This window comes from Staurois parvus, unplaced genomic scaffold, assembly GCF_062004578.1.
Source record: "Staurois parvus isolate SC_StPar_1 unplaced genomic scaffold, SC_StPar_1.0 ptg000556l, whole genome shotgun sequence".
NCBI classification, from domain to species: domain Eukaryota; kingdom Metazoa; phylum Chordata; class Amphibia; order Anura; family Ranidae; genus Staurois; species Staurois parvus.
The window spans coordinates 256,245-281,081 of record NW_028318352.1 but is presented as its reverse complement, the minus strand read 5'-3'; the positions used below and the strand labels follow the sequence as shown (position 1 = coordinate 281,081).

The window sequence follows — 24,837 nt, the reverse complement described above, 5'->3', positions numbered from 1 at the left end:
GGGAAGATTCATTTTGAACCTCTTTATAATTATCACTGTGGACTGTCACTTTATATTCTACGGATTATTATTTTTTGATAAATCGCTGTTTTATCCACCTTTGGTTCATTTTACCTATATGCGAGTTATATCTTATCGTGTTCGTGATATACAGTTATATTTTTTCCCACATGGTTTGTACTAGATGGCTGGCCGGGTGTTTACCTACTGAATTTCTTACTTACAAAATGCACAAGTGTATTGCTGTATGTTTTAGGTTTATACAGTTACACTCATTCTGTGTGGGATATTGAAATATTTAGGTGTGTTTATTGGGCTTTGTCAGGTGTTTATTATTCACTTTAGTGAACTGTTTTTGTTCTGGTATAAACCCTAATATATAGGTGGGTGGGCTATTGATTTATCCATTTATTTATTCACCCATTTATTAATTATTATGCACTTTACTTGGGTTGAGACTTACAGCGCAGCACTATTTATTTATTGTTTTGATTTGCTTTTTGAGTGGTGGAACAAGTTTGGTGCTTGCAGCTTTAGTATTGTTATACATTTCTCTGGCAGCGCATAAGACTCCTTCTGTTATTCATCTTAGTTAATTTAAATATCTGCTGAGCAGGATGGAAAATTATCAGAACAGTGACTGCATCCAATCAGGTGAAATCACTATTTAGGTATTCAGGAAGCAGTGGGTGCTACAGCTGATGAAAATAACCGATAGTGAATATTTATCCATTCATGCTGTTTAGCATGGATAGGGGAATAGACTTATTTTCTCTCCTTTGGGCTGAATGAAAATATGCTGCGTGTGGCTTCTGGCCTTAGATATGCTTTAAAATTTTACAGTATACTGGAAAAGAATCAAAAACAAAGTACCATTTAAACAAAACTGTGTCATGGTACAACAAATATTTTAACAACCACCATACACAAATTAAAATACAATTTTACAATTTTTTTTTTAATTAAATAAAAAAAAAAAACACAAACATTTAAATAAGGGTGAACAATTCTCACCAATGCCTCTTCATACGGCTTATACTTCTCTACTTGTTGCATGGCCTTCTTGTAATTGTTCACAAGAGAATCTGCAATGGGTTCCTCTGACCAATCCACATACTCTGCATATGTTGTTTCCATCTCTGTCAAGTATGCATTAGATATCCCATCATTCAGAATGAATAGATAAATACATTTAACATATGCACACATTATAAAAATTAGCTTTGCTAAAACGCTCAGTAAATTGATTTTTTTTTTTTTTTGAAAGAACACTACTCATTGCAAACAAAAGGTAACAAAAGTTAATTCTAAAATTTTACATATTAATGCAAATGTGTCCCTAAAATAAAATGTATACTAAAACAATGGGTACCCGGACGCATAACTATACTGATGTTCTGACTCCAACAGTTTTAACAAACAGGCTAAACAGTGCTTCAAGCTACTTGTGTGGAAATCATGGCAACGAAGCAGGGTTTTTCCTACCAGAGGACAGACATTAAGAATTGCTCTTACCTAGAAGCGGCACGCCCAACTGCCGTTTAAACAATGTGTGGATTCTTTCAAGTTGGTCATTTAGGATCTGCTGCTGTTCTGATGAAGGGACGGTGCCTGCCACTGGCTAGGTTGTATATATATATAAAAATAAATTAAAAAAATACAGAAACAAAAACGAATATCAACTATTCTTAAACAAAATAAATGTTGATAAATTGTAGATACATAAAAGGTACAAGTAAGCAAATGTAATGTTTGTATAAATTCCAATATAATTTCACATTACATGCGATTATAAACCCAGCTCATGTATAACACAGAACATTTTTGAATTTCATTACCTGGATGGAGCCCAGAATTGCGTTCTCAAATTCCCTGTATGCATCCCATACAGCAGAACCTTTGGTCATATGCAGTCCAACAGCTGTTAAAGCCCTCTCAAATATAGAGCGGACTTTGGCAATGCCTCCTTTATCACCCATTCCACCAATGGAGTACTGAGCATATTCAAGCCAAATTTCAGGACCTAAAGTAACATAAACAGCTCAGATAATAAACAATCAAAAAAACAATTACTTGCAGTATGTTAACAAGCAGCAACCAATTTCTGTCTAGGCAGTTTATTAAAACAACATACTGATTGTGACCTGATAAATAATACCCCCAGTACTTATGTCTGCTCATCTTTCATGTCCTTTATGATGTTTATGACAAGTAAAGATCTATAGAAACCTTTGGCATTGCATATATAGAGACAGGCAAGAGTCCTAAGTTCCAAATCCCAGGTAGTTCAGGAAAGCAAAGTGCAACTATCCATGCCACATCAAATGAAAATGATCATACAGAGAAGATGATTACTTTTAAGTCTAAGCCGTCAAAAGAAAACAAAAATTAGCACAAAAAGGACATCACTTACAGTCTGTAGGATGTGTCTTTGGTTACCTGAAATCCTCCATCGATACAAGCCCCCTTTCCCCCCCACCAGCACCACTACCACCGCAATCTTCTGGTGCAGTGGGGGGTGAATAGAATGGAGGATGCAATGACAGGAACATTTCCTGGGTGCCTGAATTTGCCCTTCCTTTCTGCCTAGCTCTTCCCCTCATAGAAGCCATAATGCAGCTTCTATGAATAGAGGGGTGGACCTTTCTTTCAATCATCCACTCATCCTTCAGATTGTTTTTCTTTAATACACGCTGTAGTTCCAGCTTCTATGAATGGAGGAGCTGGGTGGAAAGTTTGGGCATAGTTGGGTACTCCTGATGAATGCCTGTCACCTCTCCCTCAGTCCTTTTAACCCCCGCTGCACCATAAATGGAGGGGAACCGATGGAGGAGGATTTCAGCTATCAGAAGCAACATCTGCAGATGGTGAATATCCCCTTGACTGTAAGTAATGAGCCCCAGAACAGCACTTTGGGATAGATTACAGACCTACGATAGTTTAATTTTACGATTGAATCCTCTAGCTCACATTTTCAACAACCAAAGATTCCCTCCAGGTATTGATGCTAGGGCATTCAAGTGGTGGTTGGATAAAGGACTCTATAAAACTGGGCACTATTTTACCTCAAGTGGACCCTTCACATTTGCCCCCTGTGTCTAAGCTTGAATTACCGCAGTCTGAATTTTTTCAATTCTATCAAATTTCTAATATTTGAAATCCTTTTGTCCAGTGGGGCAAACTGCCCCTTCTCTTACCTCCTATGAAAAATGGTGTAATGTGAATAAAGGACAGAGAGGAGGAATCTCACTAATTTATGGTCTGTTGCTTGCCTCCCCAGGTAAATTATCTTATATGGTGGGACTGGGGTAGGGATTTGTCCTATGATACGACCCTGGAAGCATGGCACACCCGTTTTCATGCTCCTTTCCAAAGTACTATGAACATCTCCCTTATTGAGGCACATCTTAAAGTTAATACATGATGGTACCTTGTCCCAGCCTTCCTAGGTAAGATGTACAGTGGCTCTTCCCCGTGGTGCTGTTGTGGGAATGCCCCCAGCAGACCCAGTATGCTTTTTAAATGAGGCGAACTCTGACCTCTCCCACAGTGAACAAAGGTTAGCGCCCCCCGTATTTCAGCGACAAAATGTACAATTGCGGGTGCTTGGAAAGCCCGTCTATTTTTTACCCAATCTAAACAAATTTTGTGGATTATGATCCATGAGAAGCTAGCAAGCGTGCTGAATGACAAGGTCAAACAGTTTTAAAAATATGGTCCCCTTGGGCTTCATATATGCACATTGGAGAATTGATTGTATTTTTTCGGTCTTGGAACACCCTGAGCTTCTTTCGGTTTTTCCTTTTCCTTAGATTGCCTCCTATTCCTCAGGTATTTCCTCTCTTTTTTACACTGTATGAGTTGAGGGGTTTTTCGCTCCTGCTGTCTGTTTATTTGATAATTCTGCTGAACTTTCTAAGTCTGTCTGACCATCTTGCTGAAAATAGCAATGATGCTATATTGGTTTTCCCTTTATTTTTCATGACATGCTATGCCCTGATTGCTGATACTTTATTACTGCTGCCAAGAGACTTCGACTTAATTGTAAACCATTATTGGATATGGTTGTTTTTCAATTTTCTTGTATCTGTATTGCTTATAAAACTTGCAATAAACATATTGCATGAGAAAAGAGCCCCAGAACAGAGTCAAAGTGTAAAAGTCAGTTTATATTTGAAAATCCTATGCATTTCAGGAATTCCAAGTGGACTCACTTCAACAGGGCTTTGAACTTAACCACTTCAAGTCCAGACACTTTTATCCCCTTCCTGTCCAGGCCAATTTTCAGCTTTCAGTGCGATCACACTTTGAATGACAATTGCGCAGTCATGCAACACTGTACCCATATTAATTTTTTAGCATTTTTTAATACAGATAAAGCTTTATTTTGGTATTTGGCATTTATTCACCACTGGGATTTTTATTTTTTTTGCTATGTAAATGAAAAAGTCCAAACATTTTGAAAAAAAGTGTTTTTCCTTATAAAATTTTGCAAATAAATAATATTTCATCATAAATCTTGGCTAAAATGTATTTCGTTATCTTTTTACATTTATATATATATATATATATATATATATATATATATATATATATATACCGTATTTTTCGCTCCATAAGATGCACCTGACCATAAGACGCCCCTAGGTTTTAGAGGTGAAAAACAAGAAAAAAAAATATTCTGAACCAATGAACTGCAGACACAGTACAGGGGATGACCAGAGACTGAGGACACAGTACAGGAGATGACCAGAGACTGCGGACATAGTACAGGAGATGACCAGAGACTGCGGACATAGTACAGGGGATGACCAGGGACTGCGGACATAGTACAGGAGATGACCAGAGACTGCGGACACAGTACAGGAGATGACTAGAGACTGCGGACATAGTACAGGGGATGACCAGGGACTGCGGACATAGTACAGGAGATGACCAGAGACTGCGGACACAGTACAGGAGATGACTAGAGACTGCGGACACAGAACAGGGGATGACCAAGAGACTGCGGACATAGTACAGGGGATGACCAGAGACTGCGGACATAGTACAGGAGATGACCAGAGACTTCGGACACAGTACAGGAGATGACTAGAGACTGCGGACACAGTACAGGAGATGACTAGAGACTGCGGACACAGAACAGGGGATGACCAAGAGACTGCGGACACAGTACAGATGGACCAGAGACTGCGGACACAGTACAGGAGATGACCAGAGACTGCGGACACAGTACAGGGGATGACCAGAGACTGCGGACACAGTACAGGGGATGACCAGAGACTGCGGACATAGTACAGGAGATGACCAGAGACTGCGGACATAGTACAGGAGATGACCAGAGACTGCGGACATAGTACAGGAGATGACTAGAGACTGCGGACATAGTACAGGGGATGACCAGAGACTGCGGACACAGTACAGGAGATGACTAGAGACTGCGGACACAGAACAGGGGATGACCAAGAGACTGCGGACATAGTACAGGGGATGACCAGAGATTGCGGACATAGTACAGGAGATGACCAGAGACTTCGGACACAGTACAGGAGATGACTAGAGACTGCGGACACAGTACAGGAGATGACTAGAGACTGCGGACACAGAACAGGGGATGACCAAGAGACTGCGGACACAGTACAGATGGACCAGAGACTGCGGACACAGTACAGGAGATGACCAGAGACTGCGGACACAGTACAGGGGATGACCAGAGACTGCGGACATAGTACAGGAGATGACCAGAGACTGCGGACATAGTACAGGAGATGACCAGAGACTGCGGACAGTGCAGGGAATGACCAGAGACTGCGGACAGTGCAGGGAATGACCAGAGACTGCGGACAGTGAAGGGAATGACCAGAGACTGTGGACCTTTGGGGAGGGAGGGGGAGCGGGTACCTGAATTTGACAGGTACCCGCTCCCACTTCCGCGGAGTTGCCTTCCCTCTTCTTCCCGGGCCGGCTTCTGTGACAGCCGGGTGCCCACTGCGCATGTGCGAGAAGCGCTGCGCTTTTTGAATGGCCCGGCGCCTTCTGGGACCTTTCATGTGTCCCAGAAGACACCGGATCATTCACAAAGTGCAGCACATGCGCAGTGGGCACCCGGCTGTCACATAAGCCAGCGCGGGAAGACTGTGCAGCGCTGGAGCGAGGAACAGGTAAGGCCCTGCAGGAGACAACAGCTGAGCGGCCGGCCCGGTATTCTGACATGGTGAAATTAAAAATTAGTGAAGCGCTTGTATCACATGAATACAATCATGTATCTCCATATAGTGTAATTATAAATCAAAGTGACCACTATATATAATAAATGTGTGTTGACTCCCTCTAGTGAAAAGAAAAAATAGTGTCAACCAAAATAGCTAAATAACACACATTAGGAAACTAAATATATAGTGCATAAATCAAATATAATGAACAGAATATATATATACGTGAAAACAGAATATTGGCCACATACAATGGTGTCTAAATTATACATAAATGATATATGCCATAGGTGAACAAGACAATATCAAAGGTGAAAAAAATATTCCATGCATGTGACTGTGCTTTAAGCTGGAACACACAGGTGATCTCCACTTCTAAGTGCAAGTACTCTCCTTCAAATGGCAGCAATGCCTGCTCACCTCCCTTCCTCGACCCACACAGGGCCTCAAAGCAGTTACCACCTCAGTGGTGTATTCCTCTGGCAGACTCCTTATTCCTCCTCCTCTCTTATGCAACTCATAAAAAGACAAGAAAGCCTTCCATAGTGTAGTAAATTTAATAGGCAAAGTTAAAAATTACAAAGTTTTCCACTCACATGCTCCTTTCCATAAAAAAGCGTTTTTCCCAGCCTGTGGGTAGATATGCATGCACCTGGGGGAATCCAATATGGCCACTGTGTCCGGACATACGTCACCAGGAAGTAGACAAGTTTGTCTACTTCCTGGTGACGTATGTCCGGACACAGTGGCCATATTGGATTCCCCCAGGTGCATGCATATCTACCCACAGGCTGGGAAAAACGCTTTTTTATGGAAAGGAGCATGTGAGTGGAAAACTTTGTAATTTTTAACTTTGCCTATTAAATTTACTACACTATGGAAGGCTTTCTTGTCTTTTTATGAGTTGCATAAGAGAGGAGGAGGAATAAGGAGTCTGCCAGAGGAATACACCACTGAGGTGGTAACTGCTTTGAGGCCCTGTGTGGGTCGAGGAAGGGAGGTGAGCAGGCATTGCTGCCATTTGAAGGAGAGTACTTGCACTTAGAAGTGGAGATCACCTGTGTGTTCCAGCTTAAAGCACAGTCACATGCATGGAATATTTTTTTCACCTTTGATATTGTCTTGTTCACCTATGGCATATATCATTTATGTATAATTTAGACACCATTGTATGTGGCCAATATTCTGTTTTCACGTATATATATATTCTGTTCATTATATTTGATTTATGCACTATATATTTAGTTTCCTAATGTGTGTTATTTAGCTATTTTGGTTGACACTATTTTTTCTTTTCACTAGAGGGAGTCAACACACATTTATTATATATAGTGGTCACTTTGATTTATAATTACACTATATGGAGATACATGATTGTATTCATGTGATACAAGCGCTTCACTAATTTTTAATTTTATTTTGCACTTATTGGTATCAGCTAAGTGACAGCAGCTGTATTTTGTCAATTATTCCCATGAGCGCAGGAGGATCCCTTATTATTCTGACATGGTGGCCGCAAAAATACCGGACCGGCCGCTTTATATTCACTCCATAAGACGCACTGACATTTTCCCCCCTTTTTTGGGGGGAAAAAAGTGCGTCTTATGGAGCGAAAAATACGGTATATATATATATTTTTTTTTTTACATACTGTCACCCTAGCAAGTACTACTTGTGGGGGGGTGATGAAGTTTTTTGTTTTTTTTTTACACTGATTGCTTTTACACCCATAAAGGCTGTAAGAGCAATCATTTCTCCTTCTCTCTGGCTGCATTCTTGCAGCCATTGAGAACTACTATGTGAGCTGTGATTGGTCACAGCTTGTCAAATGGTACAAGGTTGTTGTGAATAGCTTTGTACCAAGTGACCTCTGTGACCATTCACAGATTTCACACGTAGTAAGCAATGATGTCAGAATTGACATCTTGCTTACTGCTCTGCATGTGATCACTGATTGGCCAATCAGTGATCACATGATCGAGACCTCGCACAGAGGTCCCGTACGATGATTGGTGTTCCACTGTGTTTGGAGGACACAGCGGGCACCGGACGCGGTGCTGCGCGCTCCTAGGGAGCGCGCACAAGTATGGGGCGCGGAGACCATTTATAAATGGCCACCTGACCCTGCACGTGCTCCTGTCCGGCCGTTTATATACAACGGCTGGACGGGAGGTGGTTAAGCTGGCCAAACATTATACAATGTTCTTGTTCAATTTTATTTGGATTTACCTTCAACTATGTAGTGCAAGGGCCTGCCTGATTGCAAACAAATTGAAAGTGTTTAGGTTTGCCCTCATATTATATGGTTTTGCTAAATCTAAAGGAAAATTGTATAATGTATGGCCAGCCTTACCTGCAACCATTCCTGGACCATACAGAAGCCTTCATTAAGAGATAGTTTTCAGGTGTGCTTTGACTGCTTCAATAGCAAGCTGCTAAATCTGCTGCAGGAGCTATCTCCCTAAAAACATCTCAGACAAAATTAGTTGCAGAGCTATGGCTCTGATTAGTGGTATCATCTAAAAACTACTCTAAAAACAAAGATTTTGAATCTAACTCAATGACATTAACAAGAGGGTTTATCCACAGTTATCACACCATTCTCAACCCTTAACAAATACAAACAATAATATGAAAAGTAAAGACAATTAGGACTTACAAATATAATCTTTAACAGCTCTTTCAAACAATTCATAAACAGTCTCTCGGCCTGAAGTTTCTGATTTTGCAATCTTCATCTCATCCTTTAACCAGTCCAGCCAGATCTCTATAAGAGCAGAAACAGAAAAGTGTGGCAAATTTAACTAAAGCAGTATACTCAAAATGGCCCGTAGAGTTGACATAAAATTAAAAAGTGAAGATCTGCTGTTAGAGAGAGCATGTAGAAATGTTAGAGAGGAACTTAACTTGGTAGTAATGTAATCCTGTCTTTGTGCAGATGGGAGGACAGGTCTCTGCAGCACATCTGCACGGGATACCCGGGCATGTGCATATGCAGAGCTTAGGTCAGGTATCTGGGACAATGTAGAGGCCTATGCCCTATGTGGGAATCCTCCACAGATGTGCAGACATGCTGCTTGGTCTCTGCCAGTTTGCAAACACCTGCCAGAACATGGTGGAGGCACTGCGTCCAGGGCCAATTGTTCCCAGTCAATTAGGTTATTTTGATCCATAAGAATATAAATGTTTTTGTGACTTGTGGTTTTAATTAATCACTTTAGAGGCAAATTTATGTTTAACTTGACATTCATGTCACTTTATTGAAATTTATGGTCAGAAGTTTGTGCACTCTTTCTATATATGATCTGTTTTTTCTTGTATCTGGAATATAGAGTGCAGCCTTACCCCCAGAGCCGAGAGCATAATTATTTCATGGTTTATTTATTTAAAGTTTAACATAAGAAGTAGTAGTACTAAACAGTATTTAAACATAAACGTATAAAAAAATCAGCAAGTACTGGTAGCAAAACAGCTGTTACTGTATAAACCTGTTTAAAGGATCAGTTCACCTTTTCAGGCAGAATTTCACTTTTCATAATAAATAGAAGCGTTTACCGGTTCCATTTCTCGCCCAGCCATACTTACCTTATCCACAAGAGGTTTACTTTTTTGTCAGTTTATCTGAAAACTTTGAACAGATTTTCAGATTGTATAATTTCCTGTAGATGATATCTCAGCATTAATTTCCTTTAGACCACTTCCCAGAAGCCTTTACTTCCTTGTTGCATCACAGAAGGGGGTGTTATAGGGTGTGTTCACCACTGTGGACCACACCTCCCTCGTTATAATACTACCTTCCTACACAATCTGATTGTACAATCTCCTTTAGATCTCCCATCACCTATGTAATACAAGGAGAGAAAAAGTGCAGCACAACTAAATGTGTATAAGTCACTATAAATGTGCAAAGAAAATTGTAAAAATAAAAAATGACAAACGCATAAAACACAAATAGTGATAAAACTGATATTACTCAATAAAGTGCAATAAATACCAACTTCAACTGTATACACAGTGCTTAATAATTCATAATTACCCATTAAATTTTCATAAATACAATAAAAACTCATGTAAAGCATACAGATAAAACTAATATAAACCAAAACAAAATTCATAAAATATCCATTAAGGCTACGTTCACACTAGTGTTGTGTGCAGGCGGCAGAAAGGCGTTTGGGAAGCGTTTTTACCGCTTCCCAAACGCCTCGGACAATTCTGCACATTGCAGCACATGGTGCTGTTCTAACGGGAGCGTTAGCGTCGCAGCAAAACGGACGCCTCTGGTCGAGTCTGGAGGCGTTGAAGCCTCCTATTCTAGTCTATGGTGCCGCTCCGCAAACGCCCGGCCGGCGTTTGCGGTGCAGTTGCGACACGTTTGCGGAGCGGTAACACCATTCAAACTTCATTATAGGCGTTTGTAGGGCGTTTTTAACGCTTGGCAAACACCTAGCAACCGCCGCTGAACCGCGCATTAGGCGTTTGCCGAGCGTTAAAAAACGCTCCGCAAACACTGGACCAACGCTTGCCAAACGCTATAGGGGCGTTTGGCAAGAGTTGATAAAACAGTCAAGTGTGAACGAGCCCTAAGAGGTTTCTTCAAAGTATTGTGTTTCGTGACATGCATATGTCATGTGTGCTCAATATATACTTGATGATGTGCTCCACCACCACTGATCCATCACCTTCCAATGCTGCCACTTACCTCAAAGTTTGACCCAGACAAAAGGTAAGGTCAAACACGATTTCCCAAAGATATTAAACCCTGACTGTTGGGAAAGAATGTTTGACCTTGTCTTTGTGTTCGTCAAACATTGAGGAAAGCAGCAGCATTGGAAGGTGATGGCTCACTGTGGAGCACATCAGCACGTACACTTAGCCTTTAACCATGTATTAAATCATTTCTCCCTTTTTTTCTTCACAGAATATGTACGGGCATGTGGGCACAACAGAAGCTGTAAGCCTCCAGATTCCCTCTCTCTCCATGAAACTTGTGAGCAATTAAGCAATTTTCTTTTTCAGTAAAAAGGTTGAAGCCCAGGATCAAAAAACAAACACTCATGCAATGGGGCTCCCCTGCGCTGCAAGGGTAAATGCTCGTTAAGCCTGGGGGGGGGGGGGGGGGGTAGAGAAAGAGACTATTACTTACAATATTCCTCACTTCAGCAAGGTTTCCGCTGCTCTGTCCAGTGCCCCAGGTTGTGGCCAAGCCCTTGGCATCCTATATTGTGCTTGATGCAATCGCTGACCGAAGCGCCTTAGAGGTGGCTGTGCGGGACTGGTCCCAGAGATTGAGGGAGTCTGCCAGAGTGAGGAATAAACTAGGTATTACACTTTATTCCTCTATCCCCAGGCTTAACGAGCATTTAATACTTTCAGTGTGGACAAGGCCTACTGCAAGTGTATTTTAACTTGTGCCCAGTATTTTGCTTTAACGTCACATTCACACAGATGATCGGCACAGATAACGCCAAGGGTATTTCTGAGGCTCGGCTGATGCATGCATGTAGACAGCTGTGGACACTCAGCCTGTGCAAAACAATATCAGACCGTCAGAACCCACTGCTGTTTGTATGTATTTACACATCTAGGGGTTACCTGAAATTAAGGGACAGATGTCCAAACATGGATGCACATAGATGTGTCCAGAAATGGACATCTGCCTCCCAATGTAGGTTCCCACTTCATGTGCAGTTAAACATGTACGGCTGACAGCTGCTGCTCCTGTCAGCTAGTCATTACTTTGTACCGGCTTATTGATCACAGTTGTCTACAACCACCTGTCAGCCAAGCTGCAGCAATATGCTATATCTTGTTACTGTCCATGCTCGTTCATCCGAATGCACAAGACCTAAAGGTAAGCCAAGAAAATTAGTGAACAGCCTACAGCTACACCTTTCACTGTACATGTACCATATATGTACACATGAAGTGTTCATAAACAATATTCCATTTTACCTGACTGAAAAAAAAAATCAGAATTTTAAAATAAACTAAAGATCTCAGTGTGCATCCATGAACTCTGGAAATGTGGAGCTGTGGACCAAACATCAAAAAATTGCCACAAACAGAGTCCAAAACAAGATGTCTCACTTGCAAGTACTACATCGTGTAATGAGCCTTAAAACAGAAATCAAACATATATATAAAAGAAGAACTACTGTTCCAACAGTGTTATATGGATAACTGTGCAAGGGACAGATCCAAAATAAAAGATTTCAGCTAAAGCTATTACTGTGTGGAGCAATCTTCTACTATGTTGTTAGCTTCTCCTAAGCGAAAATAAAAAGTGTATTCCGTCAACTACACAGCAAGGGTAAATGCATTTTGTCACTTGTTACAACACAGAAATGTTTACACACACTATATTGCCAAAATTTTTGGACACCTGTCTTTACACGCACATGAACTTTAATGGCATTCCAGTCTTAGTCCGTAAAGTTCAATATAGAGTTGGCTCACCCTTTGCAGTTATAACAGCTTCAACTCTTCTAGGAAGGCTGTCCACAAGGTTCAGGAGTGTGTCTATGGGACCATTCTTCCAGAAGCACATTTGTGAGGTCAGGTACTGATGTCAGACGAGAAGGTCTGGCTCGCAGTCTCCGCTCTAATTCATCCCAAAGGTGTTCTATCGGGTTGAGGTCAGGACTCTGTGCAGGCCAGTCAAGTTCCTCCACCCCAATATCGCTCATCCATGTCTTTAGGGACCTTTCTTTGTGCAATGGTGCGCAGTCAAGTTGGAACAGGAAGGGCCCACCCCCAAACTCTTCCCACAAAGTTGGGAGCATTAAATTGTCCAAAATAACTTGGTATGCGGACACCTTAAAATTTCCCTTCACTGGAACTAAGGGGCCAAGCCCAACCCCTAAAAAACAACCCCACACCATAATCCCCCCTCCACCAAACGTTACACTTGGCACAATGCCATCAGGCAAGTAACTTTCTCCTGGTAATTGACAAACCCAGACACGTCTATCAGATTGCAAGACAGACCAGCCTGATTCATCAATCCAGAGAACATGTCCAGTCCAGTGGCAGCATGCTTTACACCACTGCATCCAACACTTTGCATTGCATCTAGTGAAGTAAGGCTTGGATGCAGCTGCTCAGCCATGGAAACCCATTCCTTGAAGCTCTCTGTGCACTCTTGTTGTGCTAATCTGAAAGCCACACAAAGTTTGCAGGTCTTTAGCTATTGACTCTACAGACAGTTGGCGACTTCTGCGCACTGTGCACTTCAGCATGTGTGGACCCCACTCTGTCAATTTACGTGGCCTACCACTTCGTGGCTGAGTTGCTGCTGTTCCCAGTTGCTTCCACTTTGTTACAATACCACTAACAGCTGACCATGGAATATTTAGTAGTAAGGAAATGTCACGGATAGACTTATTACACAGGTGGCAACCTATCACGGTACCACACTTGAATTCACTGAGCTCCTGAGAGCGACCCATTCTTTCACAAATGTTTGTAGAAGCAGTCTGCATAGGTGCTTGATTTTATACACCTGTGTCCATGGAGGTGATTGGAACACCTGAATCCAATAATTTGGAGGGGTGTCCCAATACTTTTGGCAATGTACTGTTTATTTTGTTAACCCTATTTACTTGTATGCATCTGATATCTGCACTACTGAGTATATTAGGGATATTTACCATTTCCAAATTTTACAAAATAAGAAATGAAGTATTGGGGCTAAAGAAACACTATTAAAAATAGAAAGGCGGCAGAAAAAAGTATACCTTCAGTTAATGGGAAAAGTTCACTCATCTTCTGACGGGCATGTCGCAGCCTTTCCAATTCCCCTTCCTGCCGTAACAATTTGATGAGGTCAACATGGCAGTTGTAATCAAAGGCGTTGATTGACAGCTGGTAAATGAGAAAACACAGAGCATTATTGTGTGTTACAATGTGGGTGACGAGGTGCGTTATGGTGTGAACAAGCAGTAATATGCTATATTATGTGACTAATTCTAGTACTGGCAACCGCTAAGCTTCTCTTTAAACCGTACCTAAACCAAACAACAAATATTATTGCAGCTTGCCAATCCTTAGATGTGGGTGCTGTATTTCAGTCTTTTCCCCTTTAATCACTGCCAAACAATCCCTGTTTTAGACATAACTAAATATACTTCTCAGGTGTCACACACACACACACAAAATGAAGCAGAGCATGATTCCCTCCCTTCGGAGACTGGGAGCAGGGCAGTATTCCAACATGATAACGACCCCAACCACACCTCCAAGACAACCACTGCCTTGCTAGAGAAGCGGAGGATAAAGGTGATGGACTGGCCAAGCATGTCTCCAGACCTAAACCCTATTGAGCATCTGTGGGGCATCCTCAAACGGAATGTGGAGTGCAAGGTCTCTAACATTCACCAGTTCCGTGATGTCATGGAGGAGTTAAAGAGAACTCCAGTGGCAACCTGCGAATCTCTGGTGAACTCCATGCCCAAGAGGGTTAAGGCAGTGCTGGAAAATAATGGTGGTCACACAAAATATTGACGCTTTGGGCCCAATTTGGACATTTTCACTTAGGGGTGTACTCACTTTTGTGGCCAGCGGTTTAGGCATTAATGGCTGTGTGTTGAGGTATTTTGAGGGGACAGCAAATTTACACTGTTATACAAGCTGTACACTCACTACTTTACATCGTAGAAAAGTGTCATTTCTTCAGTGTTGTCACATGAAAAGATAAAATAAAATATTCACAAAAATGTGAGGGGTGGACTCACTTCTGTGAGATACTGTACATACACACACTGCTCAAAAAAAATTAAAGGAGCACTTTGAAAAGACATCAAATCTTCAAATCTTAATGGAAGATATATCATGCTGGATAGCTATACTTATATGGACTGGGTAATGTGTTAGGAATGTAAGGATGCCCCATCGTTTCATCGAGATGAAAATTATCAACCTACAGAGAACTGAATTCAAAGACACCCCGAAAATCAAGTGAAAAAAAATTATACAACAGGCTAGTCCATTTCGCTGAAATTTCATTGCAGCAACTCAAAATGATACTCAGTAGTTTGTATGGATGGACTTTTGTCTTTTTTCAGCCAGACTAACTATGTATGGCCCCCACGTGCTTGTATGCATGCCTGACAACATCGGGGCATGCTCCTAATGAGACAAAGGATGGTGTCCTGGGGTATCTCCTCCCAGATCTGGACCAGGGCATTACTGAGCTCCTGAACAGTCTGAGGTACAACCTGGCAGCAAAGGATACACTGAACCATGACATCCCAGAGGTGTTCTACCGGATTTAGATCAGGAGATCATGTGGGCCATTCAATGGTATCAATTCCTTCATCCTCCAGGAACTGCCTGCATACTGTTGCCACATGAGGCTGGACATTGTCGTGCACCAGGAGGAACCCAGGACACACTGAACCAGCATAGGGTCTGACAATGGGTCCAAGGATTTCATCCCGATACCTAATGGCAGTTAGGGTGCCAATGTCTAGCCTGCAGAGGCCTGTGTGTCTCTCAATGGATATGCCTCCCCAGACCATCACTGACCCACCACCAAAATGGCCATGCTGAATGATGTTACAGGCAGTATAATGTTCTCCATGGCTCCAGACCCTTTCACATCTGTCACATATGCTCAGGGTGAACCTGCTCTCGTCTATGAAAAGCACACCTGCCAATTCTGGTGTTCAATGGCAATGCCAATCGAGCTCTATGGTGCCAGGCAGTGAGCACAGGGCCCACTAGAGGACATTGGGCCCCCAGGCCACCCTCATGAAGTCTGTTTCTGATTGTTTGGGGAAAGACATTCACACCATTGGCCTACTGGAGGTCATTTTGTAGGGCTCTGGCAGTGCTCATCCTGTTCCTCCTTGCACAAAGGAGCAAATATCGGTCCTGCTGATGGGTTAAGGACCTTCTACAGCCCTGTTCAGCTCTCTTAGAGTAACTGCCTATCTCCTGGAATCTCCTCCATGCTCTTCAGACTGTGCTGGGAGACACAGCAAACCTTCTGGCAATGGCACATATCGATGTGCCATCCTGGAGAAGTCGGATTGCCTGTGCAAACCCCTACTAAAGACTTCAGCTTGTTTTTCAACTGAGTTGTACAGTTTATAGGTCACATTAAAGGTGGAAAAAGTTCTGAAATGATTTAGCTTTGTCTCATTTTTTTACATCACAGAAACCTGACATTTTAACAGGGGTGTGTAGACTTTTTATATCGTGTGTGTATATATAAATATATATATATATATATATATATATATATATATATATATATATACACACACACACACACACACACACACACACACACACACACAGTCAGGTCCATAAATATTGGGACATCGACGCAATTCTAACATTTTTGGCTCTATACACCACCACAATGGATTTGAAATGAAACGAACAAGATGTGCTTTAACTGCAGACTGTCAGCTTTAATTTGTATTTACATCCAAATCAGGTGAACGGTGTAGGAATTACAACAGTTTGCATATGTGCCTCCCACTTGTTAAGGGACCAAAAGTAATAGGACAATTGACTTCTCAGCTGTTCCATGGCCAGGTGTGTGTTATTCCCTCATTATCCCAATTACAATGAGCAGATAAAAGGTCCAGAGTTCATTTCAAGTGTGCTATTTGCATTTGGAATCTGTTGCTGTCAACTCTCAAGATGAGATCCAAAGAGCTGTCACTATCAGTGAAGCAAGCCATCATTAGGCTGAAAAAACAAAACAAACCCATCAGAGAGATAGCAAAAACATTAGGCGTGGCCAAAACAACTGTTTGGAACATTCTTAAAAAGAAGGAACGCACCGGTGAGCTCAGCAACACCAAAAGACCCGGAAGACCACGGAAAACAACTGTGGTGGATGATCGAAGAATTCTTTCCCTGGTGAAGAAAACACCCTTCACAACAGTTGGCCAGATCAAGAACACTCTCCAGGAGGTAAGTGTATGTGTGTCAAAGTCAACAATCAAGAGAAGACTTCACCAGAGTGAATACAGAGGGTCCACCACAAGATGTAAACCATTGGTGAGCCTCAAAAACGGGAAGGCCAGATTAGAGTTTGCCAAACGACATCTAAAAAAGCCTTCACAGTTCTGGAACAACATCCTATGGACAGATGAGACCAAGATCAACTTGTACCAGAGTGATGGGAAGAGAAGAGTATGGAGAAGGAAAGGAACTGCTCATGATCCTAAGCATACCACCTCATCAGTGAAGCATGGTGGTGGTAGTGTCATGGCGTGGGCATGTATGGCTGCCAATGGAACTGCTTCTCTTGTATTTATTGATGATGTGACTGCTGACAAAAGCAGCAGGATGAATTCTGAAGTGTTTCGGGCAATATTATCTGCTCATATTCATCTAAATGCTTCAGAACTCATTGGACGCCGCTTCGCAGTGCAGATGTACAATGACCCAAAGCATACTGCAAAAGCAACCTAAGAGTTTTTTAAGGGAAAGAAGTGGAATGTTATGCAATGGCCAAGTCAATCACCTGACCTGAATCCGATTGAGCATGCATTTCACTTGCTGAAGACAAAACTGAAGGGAAAATGCCCCAAGAACAAGCAGGAACTGAAGACAGTTGCAGTAGAGGCCTGGCAGAGCATCACCAGGGATGAAACCCAGCGTCTGGTGATGTCTATCAGACTTCAGGCTGTAATTGACTGCAAAGGATTTGCAACCAAGTATAAAAAGTGAAAGTTTGATTTATGATTACTATTCTGTCCCATTACTTTTGGTCCCTTAACAAGTGGGAGGCACATATGCAAACTGTTGTAATTCCTACACCGTTCACCTGATTTGGATGTAAATACCCTCAAATTAAAGCTGACAGTCTGCAGTTAAAGCACATCTTGTTCGTTTCATTTCAAATCCATTGCGGTGGTGTATAGAGCCAAAGATGTTAGAATTGTGTCGATGTCCCAATATTTATGGACCTGACTGTATATGTATATATATATATATATATATATATATATATATATATATATATATATATATATATATATATATATATAAATTTATCAGTGCCTACATTCTATACCACAGGTATGCAACCTCTGCACTCCAGCTGTCGTGAAACTACAAATCCCATCATGCCTCTGGGAACACTGCTACAATATATTTACTCTGGAAGTATCCTCTGGAAAGCAAGTACTACTGGTTTAGAATTAGTTAAGGAGATGCACCCTCTAACTTTTTTGATCATTAATGTCACCGGAAATAAAAGTGATGGTAAATCAACATCTGAGTTTTCATGAGACTACAGAAATAGAGGTGAAAATCTTCCATATGGGACACTTGTTCCCAGAATGGCTAAGAGGGGATATCCCTGACAATGAAAGATATGAAGTAAAGTGAAATCTCACTAATGAGATACAGATAGCACCCACCCCCCATACTGGAAAAAAGTTTTGACTTTAAAATAACGTGAAAGCTGAACTCTGGGAATGCTCAATACTACTCTTCCAGTGGTGTACCCCCCACACTGAAAAGTGTTAAATGCTTGTTTTTGTAGAGGGTATTACGGAAAAATTGTATTATTATTCACTTACCTTATCCTCTGCTTCAGCAGGCTCCCCCTTCCATGAGACCAGTCCTCTAGAGCCGCTTCTCTAAAAAGTGATGGCAGCTCTAACATCAAGTGTAGTGTAAAACCAGCAGTCCTGCATTGTAGGTGAGGACACTAAGGGCCTGTTCATAACTGGAGTGTTGGACAGAAGAGTGGAACACTGGCTGCCTGGGTAATGAGGGATGAGGTACGTAAGGGCTCTCACACAGGCGGCAATGCCTACTGCCCTCAAAAAAGGAACATAGCAGCAACTGCCAGGTGTTCAGGAGGCAATCCTGCCACATCCTGAATATCTGCTTTTTTATCATCTCAAGAGTGTTTTTGTATTTATAAGAAAAAAGAAAATGCACCGCAACGGCAAGCCAAGCATTTGGCTGACAGTTGTGGCATTCTCTAATGGGCATATCTGAAAGGCTGCCTGTCAAGACTCTGCTAGCAAAGTAAAAATTGCTGTAGCATGTGGACAGCCCCATCTAGCTGTAATGGCAGAATTTAGGTGGGCAGTTGAAGGGAGGTAAAATTGCAGGTCAACTGACCCTTTTTTATCTCCCCCTGGTCACCCATATGAAACAGCCTTCAGGCTTTTTCCAGGTACCCTAGGCAAAAACATGCACTTAACTCTTGTAGTGTTGGGGGAGCCCCACTGCATGGGTAATTTTTTTCTTTCCTTCAGCATTCAGCTTCAACTATTGAGGCCTGTATGTTCAGATCTGTGCACAGGATGACATTTGATTTGCTACTATGGATCAGTGTACACAGAACTTATCTTTGCTCTGACTTACAGACAGAAAAAGAAGAGACCTAGACAGCCCTGAATGGTGGTGGCCAGCGGCCAATCATCAGTTGGCTCAAACGGCCCCAGCCAATCAGACAGCAGGACGGCCAAGACAGCGTGACTCAAGCTAGAAAATCCAATCAGCAGGCTGTTGGCTGCCAGCCATGTGCATCGAGGGCAGGCTTGAACGCTGAGTTTGGAAGAAAGGCAGAGCTAGGTCGGTAGTATTACCTTTTCTATTTTCGGTGGCCATTATTGGCACCACGATGATAACCTCATTTTCAGCCTCTGATTTATCGGTGCATCTCTAGTGTTTGATCCATTTTATTTCAGAAAAGGCATATCGTGTCCCTTCTGCTCTAAACAGCCCACCTAATCTTGAGATTTCTTTCATTTCAATTTAGTTTCACTTTAAAGTGTTGCTAAACCCACAACAGTAAAATCAGTCTGTATATGCAGCAAAGCATGCTTGGTATACTCACTTTGGAAACTAAGAAGTTAATCCTCCGCACTGTGTAAAAAAAATGTTTGCTCCTGTCTTTTCTGATCCTCCCCTTCTTCTACAGTCCCCAATCCTTCTCCTAATATAACAGAGCCTTGGGGGCAAGCTGCACATGCTCAATTTGGTGTGTATTGCTATTTTTTTTTCTTGGGAGGGTGCATGCGATCAGCACAGGGCCAATCAGCACTGTCCAGACAGAGAGTCAAGGGTTACGCAGCCTCATAGGACAATCAGGGGAGAATGAAAACTCTTCCTACAAGCTTAAACTAGTGCTCTGCTGGGCACTAATAGAAGTCATTAGACTGCTATATACTGCTGATGAGAAAGGGTCCTTTCACACGGGAGTTCCGTATGTCCGTTTTTCATGTCTGTTTACAGATAAAAAATGGACACCCTTGTATTTTTTTGTACTAGTGGTTGTAAACGGGTCATCTGTTTACATCCGTTAACCACTTGACCTCCAGAGGATTTACCCCCCTTAATGACCAGGCCTCTTTTTGCTACTCGGCGCTGCACTAATTCAACTGATAATTGCGCAGTCATGCAATGCTGCACCCAAACGAAATTTACGTCCTTTTTTTCACACAAATAGAGCTTTCTTTCGGTGGTATTTGATCACCTGTGCGCTTTTTATTTTTCACGCTATAAACAAAAAAATACTAAAAAATTTGAAGAAAAACAATATTTTTTACTTTCAGCTATAAAAAAATATATAGTAAACTCAACGTTAGTTATAAATTTAGGCCAAAATGTATTCTGCTACATGTTTTTGGTAAAAAAATCCCAATAAGTGTATATTGATTGCTTTGTGTGAAAGTTATAGTGTCTACAATCTATGGCAGGGGTGGGCAAACTTTTTGACTTGAGGGCCGCAATGGGTTTATATATTGGACCCGGGGGCCGGACCAAGAGTAGATGAATGATGTGTATGTGTCATCCATAGTAAGTATAGTAATATTCCCCCATAGTAATTCATCCCCCCTATAGTAATTCATCCCCCCTATAGTAATTCATCCCCCCTATAGTAATTCCTCCCCCCTATAGTAATTCATCCCCCCTATAGTAATTCATCCCCCCTATAGTAATTCATCCCCCATATAGTAATTCATTCCCCATATAGTAATTCATTCCCCATATTAATTCATCCCCCATATTAAGTCCCCAAGTCCCCCCTGTGTCAATTCACTTACCTTTGCTCCGCCCGTTCCTCTCGCCGTCTTCCTGCGCCGTTCCGGTGTAGCATGAAAATCTGTCTCCTATGAGGATCTGTCCCCCTCGACGTATCTGCGCATGTGCCAGTTTCAGGCATTAGCAGCCGATCGGCGATCTCCGGCACATGCGCAGATACGTCGAGGGGGACAGATCCTCAGAGGAGACAGATTTTCATGCTACACCGGTCTTCAGGGCGGACTGTGAGAGGAGCCTAGCGGGAGCCTAGCTCTGCGGGCCGGATTAAAAGGTCCGCCGGGCCGTAGTTTGCCCATTGCTGATCTATGGTATAGATACTGCAATTTACGCCATTTTTCTGCTATACAGCACTGCGCTAGTTTAACGGACAATTGCGCGGTCATGCAATACGGTACATAAATAAAATTTACATCCTTTTTTTCCCCACAAATTGAGCTTTCTTTCGGTGGTATTTGATCGTCTGTGGTTTTTATTTTTTGCGCTATAAAAAAAAAGGCTGACAATTTTGAGGAAAAAAAAACAATATTTTGGACATTTTGCTATAAAACATGTCCAGTAAAAAAAAGTGCAAAAATCCAATTTAGTCATAGATTTCTGCCAAAATGCATTCTGCGACATGTCTTTGCTAAAAAAAACAAAAAACCCAATACGTGTAAATTAATTGGTTTACGTGAAAGGTATAGCGTTTACAAATGGCAGGAAAGATACTGGGATTTTTAGGGGTTTTTTTATACTAATAATGGCGGCGATCAGCGAATTATGGCGGCGATCAGGGACTTATGGCGGGACTGCGGTGGACATTCTGACATTGGGGGGTACTGACTTAGGGTTACTGACATCCCCAAAAACACTAATACAGTGATCAGTGCAAAAAAAAAAACACTGACACTGTACTAATGGCACTGGGGAGGAAGGGGTTAACTTTATTTTGCAGGGAAGGGTTATAGGAGTGAGGGGAGTGTTTTACTAGGGAGCGGGGGTGTGTGCTGCACGGGACAAGGCTGATCGAGAAAGAGAAACTGTTCTTTCTTGATCAGCTCATCCTCGAGCTGACAGGGAAGTGACAGACAGCACAGCTACTGCAGCTGTGCTGTCTGTCACTGTTTGCCGCCGATCGCCGGGAAACAGCCGCTAAGGACCGGCTGTGACCCGGCGACTCACATCTGCGGCGGTGATCGGCGGGACAAATAGGGCAGCAGCGAGCCTCGTGCGCGCCCCCTATTTGTTTACAAAACACACGTTTTAAAACGTGGTTTTGCCTGCGAGTGCCGCCCTGCCGCCATATATCTACAGTGGCTGGGCGGCAAGTGGTTAATGTCTGCATCCATTTTATAAATGGAAGAAAACCCTATTTTTCTTCCGTAAAAAAAAAACAGAACAGACGAAAAACAAATGTAACGGACATACGCTCCATTTTTGCATTGGTAAAGAATGTAAAAAACTGATTTAAAAACTGACGAGACAATGACGAGAAACTGATGAAAAACTGATCAGTTTTTTTTTTTGTTTTTTTTTTAAATATAACTGATCTGAATTAAAAAAAAAAAAACAAAACAGAACGCCTGTGTGGCAGGACCCAAAATGCAGTTTATATTTACTAAAATAATTGCACTTACATGCTCTGTGTACTGTGACCAGATGTAGAAAATGCAGGGTCCTGGGTTTAGTAACACTTTAACCGCTACCCGACCGCCCTATAGCAGAATTACTGCTACAGGGCGGCAGAGCTACGCAAAATCATGTATATATATGTGATTTTGTATTTCTGGGTAAGCCGGGACCTACCTGCGCCACCATTGGCGGCCTCAGCTGTCGACCACAAGGTGCTTTTTATTAGCACTGATGACTGTATTAGTGTCTCTGGGGATGTCAGTGACAGTCCCCCCCCCCAGTGTCAGAATGCCCGCTGCAGTCCCACTAGAAGTCGCTGATCGCCACCATTACTAGTATTAAAAAAAAAATAAATTCCAGTATATATACCGCCATTTGTAGACGCTATGACTTTCACGTAAACCAATTCATTTACACATATTGGGATTTTTTTTTTTTTAGCAAAGACATGTCGCAGAATACATTTTGGCCTAAATTGATGACGAAATTTGATTTTTTACTGGACATGTTTAACCACTTGCCTACCGGGCACTTATATCCCCTTCCTGCCCAGGCCAATTTTCAGCTTTCTGCGCTGTCGCACTCTGAATGACAATTGTGCGGTCATGCAACACTGTACCCATATGACATTTTTATTTATTTTTTTTTCACACAAATAGAGCTTTCTCTTGGTGGTATTTAATTGCTGCTGGGTGTTTTTTTTTTTTTTTTGCACTATAAACAAAAAAAAGAGCAAAAAATTAAAAAAAAAAAGTTTTTCTTTGTATCTATTATAAAGTTTTGCAAACAGGTAATTTTTCTCCTTCACAGATGTGCGTTGATGAGGCTGCACTGATAGGCAGCACTGATGAGGTGGCATGGATAGGCAGCACTGATGGGCAGCATTGATAGGTGGCACTGATGGAGCTGCACTGATAGATGGCACTGCTGGGCGGCACAGGTGGGTGGCACTGCAGGGCACAGAGGCGATCAAATACCACCGAAAGAAAGCTCCATTTGTAGGAAAAAAAACAGACATAAATGTAATTTGCATTTGGGTGCAGCATTGCATGACCACGCAATTGTCAGTTACAATAACGCAAAAAAATGGCCTGGTCAGGAAGAGGTAAATCCTCTGGAGGGTAAGTGGTTAAGCCTGGAGCAGATGGAATCTGCAGCAGTTGTGCATGACAACCAATCCGCTTCAATCTTTCATTTTCAGAGCCTTACTGAACACGCTGACGCTAGAAGCGGATTGGTTGACGTACAGTTTTCGTTCATTGCTGTGTGATAATGGCAGTCAGGGCAGGCTGAAGGTTATGTATGAATGAACCCCCCAGTATACTGCCCTTCTCCCCATTGCGGACAAGCGAGCTGCCTGCGAGGCCTCCTCCTCCCCTCAGTACATTACCTGCTCCTCCAGCCGTTGGATCTCCACCTCACACTCCTTATCATCCTCCTCACTGGAAGAAGACTCTCCTGACTCCTCAGACGAACCCTTTCCCTGCTGCTGCTGTTTTTCTTCCTCCGACTCCATCTCCTCTTCTCCCTCTTCAGCCAAACGCAGGCTCTCTCTTTCCTCCTGTTCGGCGTCCGCCATTGCGATCCTTACTACGAATTCACAACGTTGCTGGGCGGGAGGGCCTTCCACGGCGGTTCCTGTCTGGAATAGAGCTCTTCCCAAGCATTCAGAATTCCAATATCAACTGAGAATCGTTATATTAGTTTGTACAGTGGAAGTGTTTATCACGCAAAGTAAAGATTTGAACTAAAGCAATATTATTTTTTTTATGCAGGCACGAGAGGTCAGACCCGTCTCTAGGGAAACCGAAACCCCGCGTTTTTGGGGTCCTCACTTATTTTACGCCTGATTCACAGAGGGTTTTTAGTGCTGAGGAGTAGATGTGTGGTAGAGCTCTGTGTAATAATGTGAAAGAAATACACTCATTTAGCTGTTCAACATGTACAGTATATATGTATGTATACATAGCAACTGATAGGG

The 24,837-nt window shown here is 42.2% G+C and overlaps 1 protein-coding gene across 2 annotated transcripts in view; it reads right to left on the bottom strand.

The window, feature by feature from the left end:
- SART3 (spliceosome associated factor 3, U4/U6 recycling protein) overlaps positions 1–24,475 on the bottom strand; it is a 67,301-nt gene extending 42,826 nt beyond the window's left edge. The window contains exons 1-6 of one of the 2 annotated variants that reach the window (XM_089691215.1): positions 24,247–24,475; positions 13,952–14,078; positions 8,872–8,979; positions 1,839–2,023; positions 1,516–1,621; positions 1,015–1,139 (exon numbers count right to left, since the gene is read on the bottom strand). In XM_089691215.1, coding sequence (XP_089547341.1) covers positions 1,015–1,139; positions 1,516–1,621; positions 1,839–2,023; positions 8,872–8,979; positions 13,952–14,078; positions 24,247–24,435 — 840 coding nt within the window. In that variant the 5' untranslated portion in view covers positions 24,436–24,475. The remainder of the gene's footprint in view (positions 1–1,014; positions 1,140–1,515; positions 1,622–1,838; positions 2,024–8,871; positions 8,980–13,951; positions 14,079–24,246) is intronic. The other variant, XM_089691217.1, reaches the window with a different exon arrangement.
- Between the last annotated feature and the right edge of the window lie 362 nt (positions 24,476–24,837).